At 40.4% G+C, this 14,106-nt stretch overlaps 1 protein-coding gene across 5 annotated transcripts in view; it reads left to right on the top strand.

The window, feature by feature from the left end:
* Positions 1-12,469, top strand: part of LOC140555960 (RNA-binding Raly-like protein) — a 189,079-nt gene extending 176,610 nt beyond the window's left edge. For 3 of the 5 annotated variants that reach the window (XM_072679355.1, XM_072679356.1, XM_072679358.1), the window contains 4 exons: positions 4,029-4,145; positions 5,296-5,465; positions 7,782-7,816; positions 10,410-12,469. In XM_072679355.1, the coding sequence (XP_072535456.1) occupies positions 4,029-4,145; positions 5,296-5,465; positions 7,782-7,814 (320 nt within the window). In that variant the 3' untranslated portion in view covers positions 7,815-7,816; positions 10,410-12,469. The remainder of the gene's footprint in view (positions 1-4,028; positions 4,146-5,295; positions 5,466-7,781; positions 7,817-10,409) is intronic. The other 2 variants (XM_072679357.1, XM_072679359.1) reach the window with 1 other exon arrangement.
* Positions 12,470-14,106: the final 1,637 nt, after the last annotated feature.

The raw sequence follows: 14,106 nt of genomic DNA, 5'->3' as shown, positions 1-14,106 counted from the left end.
CCTTGTAAGTCACTCTGGATAAGAGCATCAGCTAAATACCATAAAATGTAAATGTAGCTGAACTGTACACAGAGAAAAGCACCTAGGCTTTTAGATACACATAAAGACATATGGTAGTGTCTGTTACCTCAGCTTACTACTGGAACTGGAAGAGATGCACCATCCAGTTTGGTTGTAGTTGTGCAACAACGAAATTATCTGAAAAAGTGAAGAGTTTAAATCCTCTTCTTCTGACATATAAACTAACAAACTCTTTACCTGCTGCTCTGTGAGCCGTTTGTTGTTGCTGCTTTACGTTTACAGTGAGGCTCTAAATTAACTCCAAGCTAAAGTTTTCCTCATCCCCGAACCCTCCATTCCACCTTAAATAATGCAGCAGTGATGTTCTGCTGTTGAAACGTACACAATGTAACTGTGGCACTATTTAACTGTTTAAATTAGAAATTTAAGATTAGAAGTGGAACACAACACATAAAGCCAATACCTGATCCATTAAATTGCCCCCCTCCCATTATGAAAGTCAATGCTAGTGTTAAAACGGCCTACGATGTAGCACTGTATTATAATTGCCATCAACATCACCCATAAAAGTGTTGAAAACTGGAGTAGGTTCACTGGTGGTGTTGGGTAGTAAATTAAATAGCTATATGGACATCATCACTACTGTAAAGATATGCGAGACTGCAGGTTTCTCTAGAATTAGCCATTTCATCAGACCACTCTGAAGGACTTTGTTTACATCTCTACTATTGAATTTAGCTGAATGTTGAAAAAAGGTGGAATTCCTCTTGAATGACCTTGTACTGCAATTCAGTGACACTGTGGTATTCAGGCTAGAGAAACAATCTGTGGGCTTTGGATCTCACTAGTTAGCCACAGAAAGTGGTAGAAGTTTAATTGGTCTATTGTTTCTGATCCTATAATAGAAACATATGGTCCAGTCTTCGTAGTTGTGTAGAACATGAGTATGTGTGATGAACACCTCTCCGGCTGATTCCATTAAGGTGAACAGCCTCTGCTCTAAAAGAGCTTCATTGCCAACACTCAAAAATAAAGGTGCTACAAGGTTTTTGAGTGATGCTGTAGAACCATAACATTGACTTCTATAAACCTTAAGTTTTTCACACGTATCTCTCTTGATTTGAATTTATAATTACAAAAACGGTTCATCTATGGAACTGCAAAACGACTAAAAGCCCTCTGTAAAACATGTACTTATTAAGAGTGAAAGCAAAACCACAGCTTGGATTGATAGTGAAGTACCTTCTCAATCTGGCACCAGAGAGATGACACTCACTGCTTGTGAAGGATGTCACAGGCCATTTCCATAGTTAAAACTGATGCTGCATCAACAGCCATTGGCCTGCGTTACGCTAATCCTCTCTGCCCTCCTGCGTATGACCACTGTCATCTCCCCCTGCAGTCTAAGACCTGATGTGTTTTATACTGTATATTAATCTGCTCATTTCAAGCTACTTATGTGTTTTTGTAGCAGAGGCAAGGCTTCAGAGAAAGCCGACACATGAGATTAATCTGACAGCTGTCAACGCGTATACATTGCCTATTTTTAGCTGGCGAGAGCTGCTTACACGCTTATCAAACTACATGGGAGAAATTTCCACAGATACACTGGAACTGCTAAATATTTAGATCGAGATTTGTTGAATCATAAGACGTGATGTTCCAACAGTCAAAAGGAACCTCTGTTTTTATGAATCAAGAGATAGACTTTTTCTCACATCTGCCTGCCGACTTGGATTAGAGATGTTCATAAACAGTGATTAATCTGTTAGTCAGAACATTCATTTTGACATGGAGTCTTATGTCTTAAGCCTCGGTTCTATTAGGAGACCTGTGGCAATAATGTGTAAACACATGCTGTGCTGTACAAACATGTAACTGTCCAAATGGCACAGGCCAGCTCCCCAGCCTGTATGACTGGCTAAGACATGGTTGTCCGTGTCCAGCAGTCCAAGAGAGTCCAGTTGGCCCTGCTGCTCCCCGGGTAAGAGGATGGATTAGTTCCCCTCTCCCATCCATCTGTAGGACCTCTGCCAAAACAGGAGCCACATGTACACAATTAGACAGGCACAGCTATCCAAGCTACCCTATTACAGGATCATAAAGAGGATACGCTGATTTCTGCATTTGTCTTGGTGAAACACTGGTGGGGACAACTTGGGACAGAAGGGCAAAAAAAAATTAAAAAATTAAAATTAAAATTAAATAAACCCCTAATCAACATGTCAATCAATCAGTGATTTAAATAATAACAATAATAATAATAATAATAATAATATTCTAGTACTATCTCAGAAACTAGAACCGAGTCCCTGGAATTGAGTGTGGGTACAAGTAAAACTTTCAAATTTGACTTAAAATCAATAGATATCATTTCTGAAATTGAAACAGATAAACTGTGTTAATGTTTTGCTTTCATGACAAAAACCTTTTTTCAAATCCATTCCAACAGCTGTTTTTTACGCTGTGTGAACGGTTCATGATATATGGGCCAATAAAAAGTGTCACACATTTACCCTATTATTCAGTTATCAGTCTGAATGCAGAAACCATTACAACTATGTCGTAACCATTTAATTTAGCACATTTTGTGGCATCCCACAGGGCTTGGTTTTAGAGTTTATGAATGTAATTATGGTGGTAATGTAGTTATGAAGTATGAGCTTATGCAAAGTGTTTAAGTGGTTAAGAATGTTAAAACGTTACCATGTTGAAAAGGACAAAGTTGTGCTACAGTTACTCACATTTACAGTCCCTGTAACCGATGACTGACAAAAAGACTTCCTGAACAATTTTCTTTCCAACACTGAATGAAAAGAAAGATTTACGTGTTTAGTCAGTTCTTCAGTATTATTTTAAATGTTTTTTATTTCATCGATCCAGGTGTCCATATGTTCATAGCCTTCAATCAGGATGTCACTCAGAGGCAGATTTATAAACAGGCTTAATTGATTCTGTGGGCCTTGAAGAACACGATGTAATTAGTCTTTATCTCATTCAAGATCAATAAGTCAACTAGACTCTAGGGAATATGGCCTTTTTCCACAGAGAAAGGCTTCTCATAAAGAGCTGTCATAATGAACACCTTGTAAAACAGTAGTAACATAGTAAATCGCCAACTCTTTACCCATTTATTTACAGTACTTTATTGATTACTGTATTTCTTCTTTTTCCTTTGTGTCATGCATTGCTAATGTATACCTTATGTGTGTTCTAATGTCCCTCAGTTTTGGTACATTAAGTAGTATAGCATGTGGAAACAGATTAAGAAAAACTTACAGAACCACAAGGAATGCTGGGAAGCTTTGGCCCACTCACTGCAGTATTCAGAAATACAGTGGCATACAAAAGTTTGGGCATCCCTGTGAGTTTAAAAATTTGCCCCAACCATCAGTAGCCATAGGCTCCTCTAAGTACATGCCTAGAACTCTGAAAATGAAAATAATGAATGCCCACAAAGCAAGAGAAGACCATGAGAAGACATGAAAAGAGTGATTTCACATAGATATTTCCTCAGTTTACAAAGTAATTAAGAAATGGCAGTTACAGCAAAAGACTTTCAGGAAGATTTAGCAGTATCTGGAGTGGTGGCGCACTGTTCTACTATGCATTGAAGGTCCTGTGAAGTTCTGATGAAGTTAAAATAGTACTTGTGGCCGCAGTGAGCAAAGATACACTATGTGTGTATAAGCTTGTCTAGTCCCTGTAGAGATGTACTGTCAGTAGGACAGGCAGATAAACATGAACCCATTGTATAACCCAGGTGTATAAAGCCTCCTAGCGTTGAGCTGTGCAGCAGTAGAACTGTGTTCTCTAGAATGATGGTGCTCTATCCAGTACTTTTGAGTTGAGTTGGGGATGAGGTGCAGTGGTGATCTCAAAAATCTAGTAGAAAGCTAAACTGTAGGTTAAGGCTAAATTGAAAACTGCAGTAGAGAAGCATTGTATGAATGTGTGGATGGAGATCTAATGGAATGCGTTTGCCCGTCTGCTTTTTTGTGTGTTAGCAGTAAAGACGGATCAGCTCCAGACGATCAAGCGGGAGCTAACGCAGATCAAGATGAAGATCGACTCTCTCCTGGGCCGACTGGAGAAGATAGAGAAGCAGCAGAGAGCCGAGTCTGGTAAGAGGGGGACTGGGGAGGGGGGATAGTGGGGAATATGCCAAAGACAAACAGAAGTTGTGGAGGGGGAAGTAAATTAAGAGCGCACACAAACAATCAATCTTTGTGACAGGTTTTGGAGATAGAGGCCCGAGTGCTCTGTCATAACGGTGCTCACATGACAACAGGGTGCCATTTGCTGGGGTTATGAGAGGGCTTTTTATAGAGCGAAACGGGAGCAGAGGACAATATGAGAAGGGTTAGAGAGGAGGGTCTCTGCTCATATAACTTCAGAAAGCCATGACATCTGTGGAGAAATCTCACGTTCTCCACCATATATCACTCACTCCCCCAAAAGACTCACTTGTCTTTCTTTAGTCATTCATGTCTCTCCAGCACAGCAAATTCCCTCCCTATAACTGGATTTTTTTGACATGGTGCCGAGAACAGGCCCAGGAGCCAAACTTTTCAAAAGTTTGCTCAAAGGTTCTTGATATCGAGCTTCGGCAGAGGAGACATTGTCCCCTCAGTATCATATGACTCGTCCCCGCAGATTAATTAGCACTTTTGCAGACGCTGTCCGGTCTCTCAGTGATTGATGTCTCTCTTTGTGTTAGCACGCCCACTGCTGCCATTCACACCCAACTTTACTCTCTCTCTCTCTGTCTTTTTCCAATTTGTCTTGCTCTTTTTTCATTCTTCCCCAATACTCTATCTATCTACCCATCCACCCATCCATCATTAAGGGGGCAGTGGTGGCTTAGCGGTTAAAGCGCCGGGATATTGATAACAGGGTTGTGGGTTCAATTCCCGGGCTCGACAAGCTGCCACTGTTGGGCCCTTGAGCAAGGCCCTTCACCCTCTCTGCTCCCCGGGCGCTGGAGTTGGCTGCCCACCACTGTGTGTGTGTGTGTGTGTGTGTGTGTGTGTGTGTGTGTGTGTGTGTGTGTGTGTGTGTGTGTGTGTTCACTACCAGATGGGTTAAATGCAGAGGACACATTTCGCTGTACAGTGTACAGTGACAAATACATGCACCTTTACCTTTTATCTCTCCATCCAACCCTCGCTTTTCCATCTGTTTCTCCCTCTCTCTGACCCTCTCTCTGCTTTCTCTCTCTCTCTCCTGTTTTCTATCTATCTATCTATCTATCTATCTATCTATCTATCTCAGAGGCTCAGAGGAAGTATGAGGATAACTGCGACTCCCTGCACGAGGAGTCTATATCAGAGACGGCAGAGAATTCGGGTGAGGAGGCTGGGGAGGGGGCTCTGGACACCGAGGCCGGAGAGATGACTGATGGAGGAGAGGATGACTACGATGAAGAGGGCAGCACTGATCCGGTAAGATCTCCTCATTTTAGGACCCGGTGGGATGGGTTATGTGGGGATGATGTGAGTGTTGACAGTGGTGGGGTTCAGCAGTCTGGGGTAGAAAAACACTCGCCCTATTAAACGTAATGCAGCAGAATTATTCATGCCCACAGATCTGAGCTCTCGGTTGCACATGAGTGTGTGTGCAGGCTGACGGGTCCCCGCTGGTGTGACTCCTGTCAGCACTGGGGCAGGTCTCCCTCCGCCACCCGCTGTCACACACAGTAATTAAAACACGGAGAGTGCAGACGGACTGCGCCGGGACTGATAGGAGAGGCGAATTAAGATGGAACGAAGTGCTGGGCAGGGGACCGTGTTTTTCAAAGCCTTTGCTCTTTCTAAATGAAGGAAATGAGGAAGAGAATGTGCAAAGTAGGGAACGTTAAGTGTCTAGAGTCTAGACGAACATACCGATAATGGAGTCACAGAAGTGTTCATCACGCCACCCACTCATTTGAAGTGCTAGCTGATATATATCATATGTACTGATATCATGGTATTGGCAGCAGGCCATATAAAAATATATATATATATATATATATATATATATATATATATATATATATATATATATATATATATATATTATTTTAGCAGTATTGATGGATAGTAAAATCTGCACTGTATGTACAGGATTGATATTGAGTGATATTTCAGGCCTGTATTGGTATTTTTCAGCTTTTTGGAACAAAATAAAGGTTTTCCTTTGTAAAACCAATTTTTCATAAAATGACAGATTCCAAAAATATTGACACCCAAAGTTTCAGTATTTGGTGGAGCCTCCCATGGTGAGAAATGCAGCACTCAGTCTCTTTCTTTAGTGTTTAACAAAGTGGGAGAACACTTGTGCGGGTATCTTGAGCTGCTCTTCCATGCAGAACATTTCCAACTCATTGAGATTCTTGGATTTTCTCTTGTGAACTGCCCTCTTCAGCTTAGTCCACAGAGTCCACATTTGGGTTCAAGTCTGGAGAATGAGAGGGCCATTGCAAAACTTTGATTTTGTGTTGCTGCAACCATGTCTTTGTCGATTTTGTTGTGGGTCTTGTTGTATGTCTTTCTGGAAGACCCAGACATGGCTCAGTTGCCACCTTCTGACAGTAGCAACCAGATGTTTAACTAAAATGTTCTGGGACTAAATGGAATTCATTTTGCCACTGAGCTTTACAAGATCTACTGGACCACTGGCAGCAAAACAGCCCCAAAGCATCAAAGAGCCACCACCATATTTTACCATTGGTATGAGGTGATGAACTTTATTCCTATTTTTACCAAAAATGGCCAGAAAGTTAATTTGTTTCTAATCTCACTATAACACACATTTCCAATGTTTCTTGGTAAAGTGTGTCTGGATCTCAGAAAGGCAGGTGGTCAGGGAGATGGCGTCCTTCTGTTGAGTTTGAAGTGGTGAAACCTCAGTGTGCAACTAGACTTTGTGATCTTTGCAGATATATTCCCTTCACACCAAATGTTGCCATTTTGGCCATTCCCTAATTTATGCAGTTCAAAACCTTTGTTTCTTTTTTCTCTTGGGTTTTACTCAGTATCAGTACCGCCCAGAACATATTTAAAAGATGAAAGAGGTACTAAAAGATGAAATGCTTAAAAATTCTTAAAAAACAGAATAGGTCTTTCTGGAACAAAATACATATCATTGCTGTCACACAGAAACCTTGCATCTCCATATTAGAAAGAAAAAACCTTTCGAACTTTCAATGGAAGTCAAAGCAATTCGATTTTAAGTCATTTTGGAGCATTTCTATTGGCTCATTCGTCATGAAATCTGCACATAATGTAAAGAACAACTGTTAGATTCACATTATGTCAAAAAGTCAAAGTCGAAGTGCTTCGCCCAACAGCAACGATATGTTTCTTCTGCTGCGGGTGAAGTTGGAGGAGCTCAGAGACTCGGCTCTCTGCCTCTCTTGTTCGCTCACCTACATAAAAGGAATAATGACTGTCTCATCTGGGTTCATCTCTGGTTCAGTGTGACCACACATTCTCTTATATTTATTAGCCCATTTAAAGGGCGTCTCGAGTGAGGCGTGAGTGATGTGAACCTTCTCTCTTTAATGGAAGCTAATATTTTTCAGCAGCAGTCTGTTCCAACAGACATTCATCCTTCATCAAGGTCACAGTCATCCCAGTTAACAAAAATGGACCCTGAGGAGTCTTCCTTTTAGTCTTTCGGAACTTGATTTGCATCTGCTGCAAGAGAGGAGTGCATTAAGTGAAGGGACGAATTATCATGCTTTTCATCAGTTGTCATTATTTTTCCCTTTACAGATAGAGAACCATGTGTCTGACATCGACAACTGAAGGTAAGAGGACAGATTCCTTGAATATTTCAATACTGGAGGGCTTCTGTTCAGAAATGGAATATAAAAAAAACTAATCAGGCAAAACTCATTCAATCTTTCTGATTTCAAACCCAACATAACATAGCTATGACCTGTAGAAATGGGATATTTACCAGAGGTCGTTATAATTTAAATAGGTCCATAAATTCCATGTTGCACATAGTTTACGTTGAATGCAAAACTAGATCAAAATTGCAAGTCAAAAGCCCCAGTCGGATGGGATTAGTTTTACATGGGGAGGTGGAAAAGCTCGTATTCCTGCAGGTAGTCTGTAAAACATCTACTCAACTTGTGCTCTGCCATTGAGTCTCATAACCCACTTATAGTAATAATGATTGAGCAGCTGTGTTTGCCACAGACTTGAGCGACCTGAGTTATCTGTGCCATGCTCGATGACACTTAATGACCGATAATTTACCCACATGTGCCTACGATCCGCACAGGATTAATGTAACCTGGGGTTATTTTTATGGCTTGTTTTACAGAAGGTAAAAGGTACCAGAATCATTACTGACCCCGGAGCACATAGTCTGACATGGACTAAACTCACTGAGGAACTCTGGTAATAATTTCATTACCCCAACTACTCATGTAAAACTAATCCCGTCCAAGTAGGGCTGAAGTCTAGGTAAACAAAGCGGTTTCCCTCATTGTAATGAGTTCTGTACTACAAAAAACAGGCTTATGCTTATTGCATACTTGATACGGAGGGCCAAACGTTTGGTCTGGGTGGGCTACAGTGCTATGTTTGTGATGGGCTGAGTGAGGTTAAAGTGCTTTTGTTACTATTGTGTTACTACAATACTGTTAATTCTGTGATTGGGTGTGGGGGCAGGTAAGGGCAACTCTCTGGCGGGACAAATCCAATGGACTTAGACTTTGGGTATTCCTGCTTTAATGTAGTGAGATTTTACATTGAAAAAACATATAGTAATGTAAGCTCAGTTTACCTTGCTTCATCATAAGAACAGCCTTTCGGATGGGATTAGTTTTACATGGGGAGGTGGAATAGTTAGTTAGTCTTATAACCTCCTCTTATAATAATAATTGAGTTTTAGTTAGAAAATCAGTCGCTGTTCATAACACATCTATAGCCTATAGGCTATGCTACACTATGACTGGCCTAAAGCTGGCAGTAACTTGGACTTCTTAGTTGGACTTCTGGGGAGTCCTTTGGTTGGTCTTCTGGATTTGACTGAGGTTTGCCTCAGACCATGACGAAACTAAATGCCTCCTCAAGCGCCTCCGTTCTTTAGAGAAACTGTACAAAAAAATAAAATAAAAACCTTGTATGACATATTGAATATGAATATTTACCCACATGCCGGAACATTTGCACATGCCGGATTTATATAACCTGGGGTTGTTTTATGGCTCATTTTATAGAGAGTAAGAGGTGCCAGAATTATTACTGATGCCAGAGCATATCATCTGACATGGCACATTAGGACAGGACTAAAATCACTGAGAAACTAATCCTGTCCAAAGAGGGCTAAAGCCTAGGTAACCTAAGCTGTTTTCCCTCATTGTAATGAGGTCCGCACAGAAAAATCAGGCTTGTATATACTTGATACAGGGGGGCCAATCGTTTGGTCTGGATGGGCTACAGTGCCATGTTTGTGGTGGGCTGAGACTCAAAACTGCTTTAATGTAGTGAGATATTGAGAAAGCATATAGTAATGTCAGCTCAGATTACCTTGCTTTGTCATGAGTACTCCTTTGCCCCTGTGCTGTCAGACCTTTGTCAGACTTTGTCAGTGTGTATAATAATTGTGTTTTTATTAGGTTATTCTTCAAGATCAGTATCAGTAAGGTTCACCTCAGCCTCACCCCAGGAATAGAGCTTTCGGTTCCATCAGCCCTGTCGCTCCTGAGTGATGCTGCAGCACCTACACTTACAGCCAATAGTTATTTCACTTGAGTCATAGTCAACCCTGACCTAAAATAGATGCTTCCAGGTAGTTGTTTCTTATAAATAGCAGCTACATACCATAACAGACAATGATACAGTTTTCTGTGCTGGAGATTGGGGTCCACATCTCTGGTCAGCCTTAGGTGAAACACTTAACACTGTATTTGGTCCCAATTCTCCTCACATATCCCAGCTTAGAAAGCCAGGGTCAGAGAGCAGGGTCAGCCATGCTACGATACCCCTGGATCAGAGAAGGTTAAGGGCATAGCTCAAGGGCTAAACAGCACCAGCTTAGCATACCTGGATATTGAACCCGCAACCCTGTGACCAATAACCCAGAGCTCTAACCACTGACCCACCTAGGCGATCCCCAAGATATTAAGGAATCCAATTCTTCACATTCTATTTTGGAAAATTCTGAAATACAAATTTCTGGTACCAGTAAACACAGTATCAAAGTCTAGTCTCTCTGTCGTTACAGTCAGTGGAATAAAACTCACTGCAGAAATCAGAAGTCAGTTCAACCCAAAACGGGCATACTGCTTTCATTGCCATTAGATCAATGTTAGATTCCAAGTAAGAAGCGAGAAATTCAAATATGTCACAAAACTGTGTGCTATTAGGAGTCTTTTCTTTTGCCAGGCCGTGTCAAAAGGGAAATCAGCGCTGCTTTGAACAGTCTCGGGGGTGAAGACGGAAGATCTGGAACTGTGGAAGAGCCAAAAAAGAAAAAAGAACTCATGACTCCTCTTTCACAGAGACAATGCAGCAGGCATGATTGGTCCCGGTGAGAGGTGAAACAGTGTGTGTTCACGGACAAATCTCTCGCCGCCATTCAGCATCTGTTGCTCAACATTTCACAGGCCTTCATTTGAATACCTTCAAAAAATCATTCAGTTGAGGTCACAGCCCGCATTGCTTGTGTGGATTGAGAATAAAGCTGAACTACTGAGACCTGACCATAAGCTTCGTAAAGTGGTTTTAAACATACAGTACAGTTTGTTGTGACATTATACAATACATAATGTTTTATTGTTTGTTTGTTTATTTATTTATCTAGTCAAGTAACAGTCCAGCCCAGACGACTGTCTTGTTTTCATTAAGTGTCTAATTAAATTGGTCTGTGTGATGATCTATGTAAATCTATTGGCTCACCTGTTTAAAAAAGGTTAAAGAGAATTCAATGATGGCATTTAAAGAAGGAAAATGTTCCCAAGACCTCAGATTTACTGTTCTCCTCCAGCTCATGCATTTTATGTTCCACCCCACTGAGGATTTGTTCCGTTCTGCAGACTTGATTCAGGCTGAAAGGAGGAGAGAAGCTGGAGGAGAGCAGCTGCTGCTCAGGCTTCCCTCCTGCCCTCCAGCCAATACTACCATGTGTCTGTCAGCAGCCATCTTCAGCACATCTATCTATCTATCTATCTATCTATCTATCCCGCTAGCTAGCTAGCTAGCTATGTATCTAGCTATCTATCTATCTATGCTTCTCTCTCTCCAACTTCTCTCTTTCTACTTGTCTATTCCTCTCTCTGTAACCCCCCACCCCCTCCTTTCCTCTTTCTCTTCTTTTTCTTAGTCTACAGTAGTGCTGTGTCATCACCACCTCAGGTGCACTGTTCTCATCCAGACATCCAGAAGCTTCAAGTAATGGTGTTCACTTTAATGTTTTATCGTTCACACTCCATTAATTCAAAGATGTCCAAACAGTGGGTTTGTTTCATGAGCCAGCGCTGCACCTGCTCATACAGGCAAACTTCTAAAGGACAAATCCCCATCCAGTCCACCCTGGGCTCAGTCAGTCCAGAAAACTAGCCCAAAGACTTTCAGCGCCGTACTGCCATATCGCCCCGCACGTTCAGTTCTGTCACTCATTCTCTTGCTGTACTTTCAGGAGAAATGTCACTAAATGAACTAAAGTCATGTCCATGTTTCTCCTTTGGATCCGTATGTCATTATCTGTGACAGTTCCCAGACTGTATGGTAGTGTGTTCAACTACAGTATCTGTGCCATTGAATTCTTGTGCATAGCTGTGTTTGAGGAATCCGAGTGACCTATACAGAATTCAGTCACGTTGCGTATTTGTCGGCAAGACAGCATGCTCAAATAGACGACGAAGCAAGTCACACCACATTTCAGTTGTCACTGCTTTCATATGCTATACATTATTATTCAACCTTGATAATGAACTATGAGCTCTATTTTTGTATGGCTAATTTTGATTGGAGAAAAAAATGGCTTTAGAAAGTTCAGCTTCTTCTTTTCTTTTTCCGATGACCTAACTATGCCTCTGCTTCTGGCTTCTGTATAATGTACTCAAATGGAGAATGTGAGGAAACAGATGTAAACAAGTAAAAAAATCCAATCCTTGTGGTATAACCACATCAAAAAGTAGTTTCACATTGTGGGGAAAGTACGTGTTCATTCACTCATGGTTTTTTAATCTAATGTTTCGGAGAAAATGAAGATTATATACAGTCTATGGTCAAACACTGGTCCTCTGAAAGGACACCATTCATTGAATAATAATGAAAAAGACGTTGTATAGAAATGTAAACTATTTGTAAAGCTATTTTTTATGATAAGCATGTCTATTATTGGTTAAATGTATTTTTGGTTTCATTTCAGTTGTTGCATTTGTTGTATGGCTTTAGGCTCCATTGCATAGGGAAAGAGCACTATTAAAATCATTGTATGTGAAGCTATTAGTCTGTCGTCTATTGTAGCATGGTATGAGCACAGTCGCGCGGAGTCGTCACAGCCAAGAATTCTTCTTTTAAGATTCATGAATCATACTGTGTGGCATTTCCCATGGAATGGGGGAAATAACGCTGGTTAGTGATATTACTGCTCCGGCATATCAGAGCATGAATAGTCAGATCAGGTCTGCTTATACGATTAGTCATGACAGAGGTAAGGAATTTGTGCCGGTCTGAATAGAAATTGGATATTTAGGTCTGATATTGTGGAAAAGAAAAAATATATACATAGTCCATGATTCAAGACTGTGGGGACTCATCCAAATGCAAAATTTAAGAGCGCAGGATCACTCACTCACTCTGATTACTAAACACGGGAAGAAGAATGTAGGTTGTCTGTAGAATGTCTGTTTTTTAAAGCAGCTGTCATTTTTAAAGAACACAAAGTGAAGTTAATATTATCTAAAAACAGCGTCTACACAGATGATTCAATCTTGCTATTTTTAATTGTTATGGAAATTAAAAAATATATACATACAATATGATGAAGAGGTTGCCTTCTTAAAAGAATGTATATTTAATTATAATTGTTTTAGCAAACTTAATAAGTTTTCCCAGGCATGAGTAAACTCAAACATGCACTATTAACATAGTTAAATGACTATTGATGGGGCAGTGGTGGATGGGGCAGTGGTGGCTCAGCGGTTAGAGCGCCGGGATATCGATAACAGGGTTGTGGGTTCGATTCCTGGGCTCGGCAAGCTGCCACTGTTGGGCCCTTGAGCAAGGCCCTTTACCCTCTCTGCTCCCCGGGCGCTGGAGTTGGCTGCCCACCGCTCTGGGTGTGTGTGTGCTCACTGCCCCTAACACATGTGTGTGTGTGTGAGTGTGTGTTCACTACCAGATGGGTTAAATGCGGAGGACACACTGTACAGTGACGAATACGTGCACCTTTATCCTTTTTTTTTTTATTAACATTGCAGATTAGTCCCATACTAGGCTTAATACATATACATTCAAATACTGGTAGTGTTTTCCCTTTACACATACAGTAGTTTAAATATCCTATTACACATTTATTATTTTAGATTTTAATTATTATTATGCTATGATCAAATGTTGCACTGATGTTGCACTCTTGGCATATATTATAAATTAATATATAGAAATAAATATACAATAGAAATACAGTAGAAATTAAAAGTTTTTTTGCATAATGAAACATACATACAATTAAATGTGTTATATTGGAACAGCCCAAATCTAGTTTTACCTTTATAAAAAAAATATATAAAGGTAAAAGTGTGGTCTTCAGTTTCTAAATGTATAAAAAAATACCTATTTTAAATATACTTTTGTGCATACAGATAAGCATACTTCATACACTACCTTACTACTGTGATGATATATACAGTATATTGCATAAATTGCACTAAAGCTGTGAATGTCTACTAAACCACTTTATTTAAGGAAATTCATTCAGTCATTAACAAGGTAAATATCAATGTGCCAACACCAGAGAAGGTAAGTCAAAGCCTCAATAAAACCAAGCCAGAATGAGACACATGGATATATGTGCTACTTTGGTTGCAGAGAAAAAAATGTTTAATGAACATGTGTTTTTTGGACATTTAGTCTA

Source organism: Salminus brasiliensis, chromosome 5 (genome assembly GCF_030463535.1).
Source record: "Salminus brasiliensis chromosome 5, fSalBra1.hap2, whole genome shotgun sequence".
NCBI classification, from domain to species: domain Eukaryota; kingdom Metazoa; phylum Chordata; class Actinopteri; order Characiformes; family Bryconidae; genus Salminus; species Salminus brasiliensis.
This window is presented reverse-complemented; position numbering and strand designations above follow the sequence as displayed.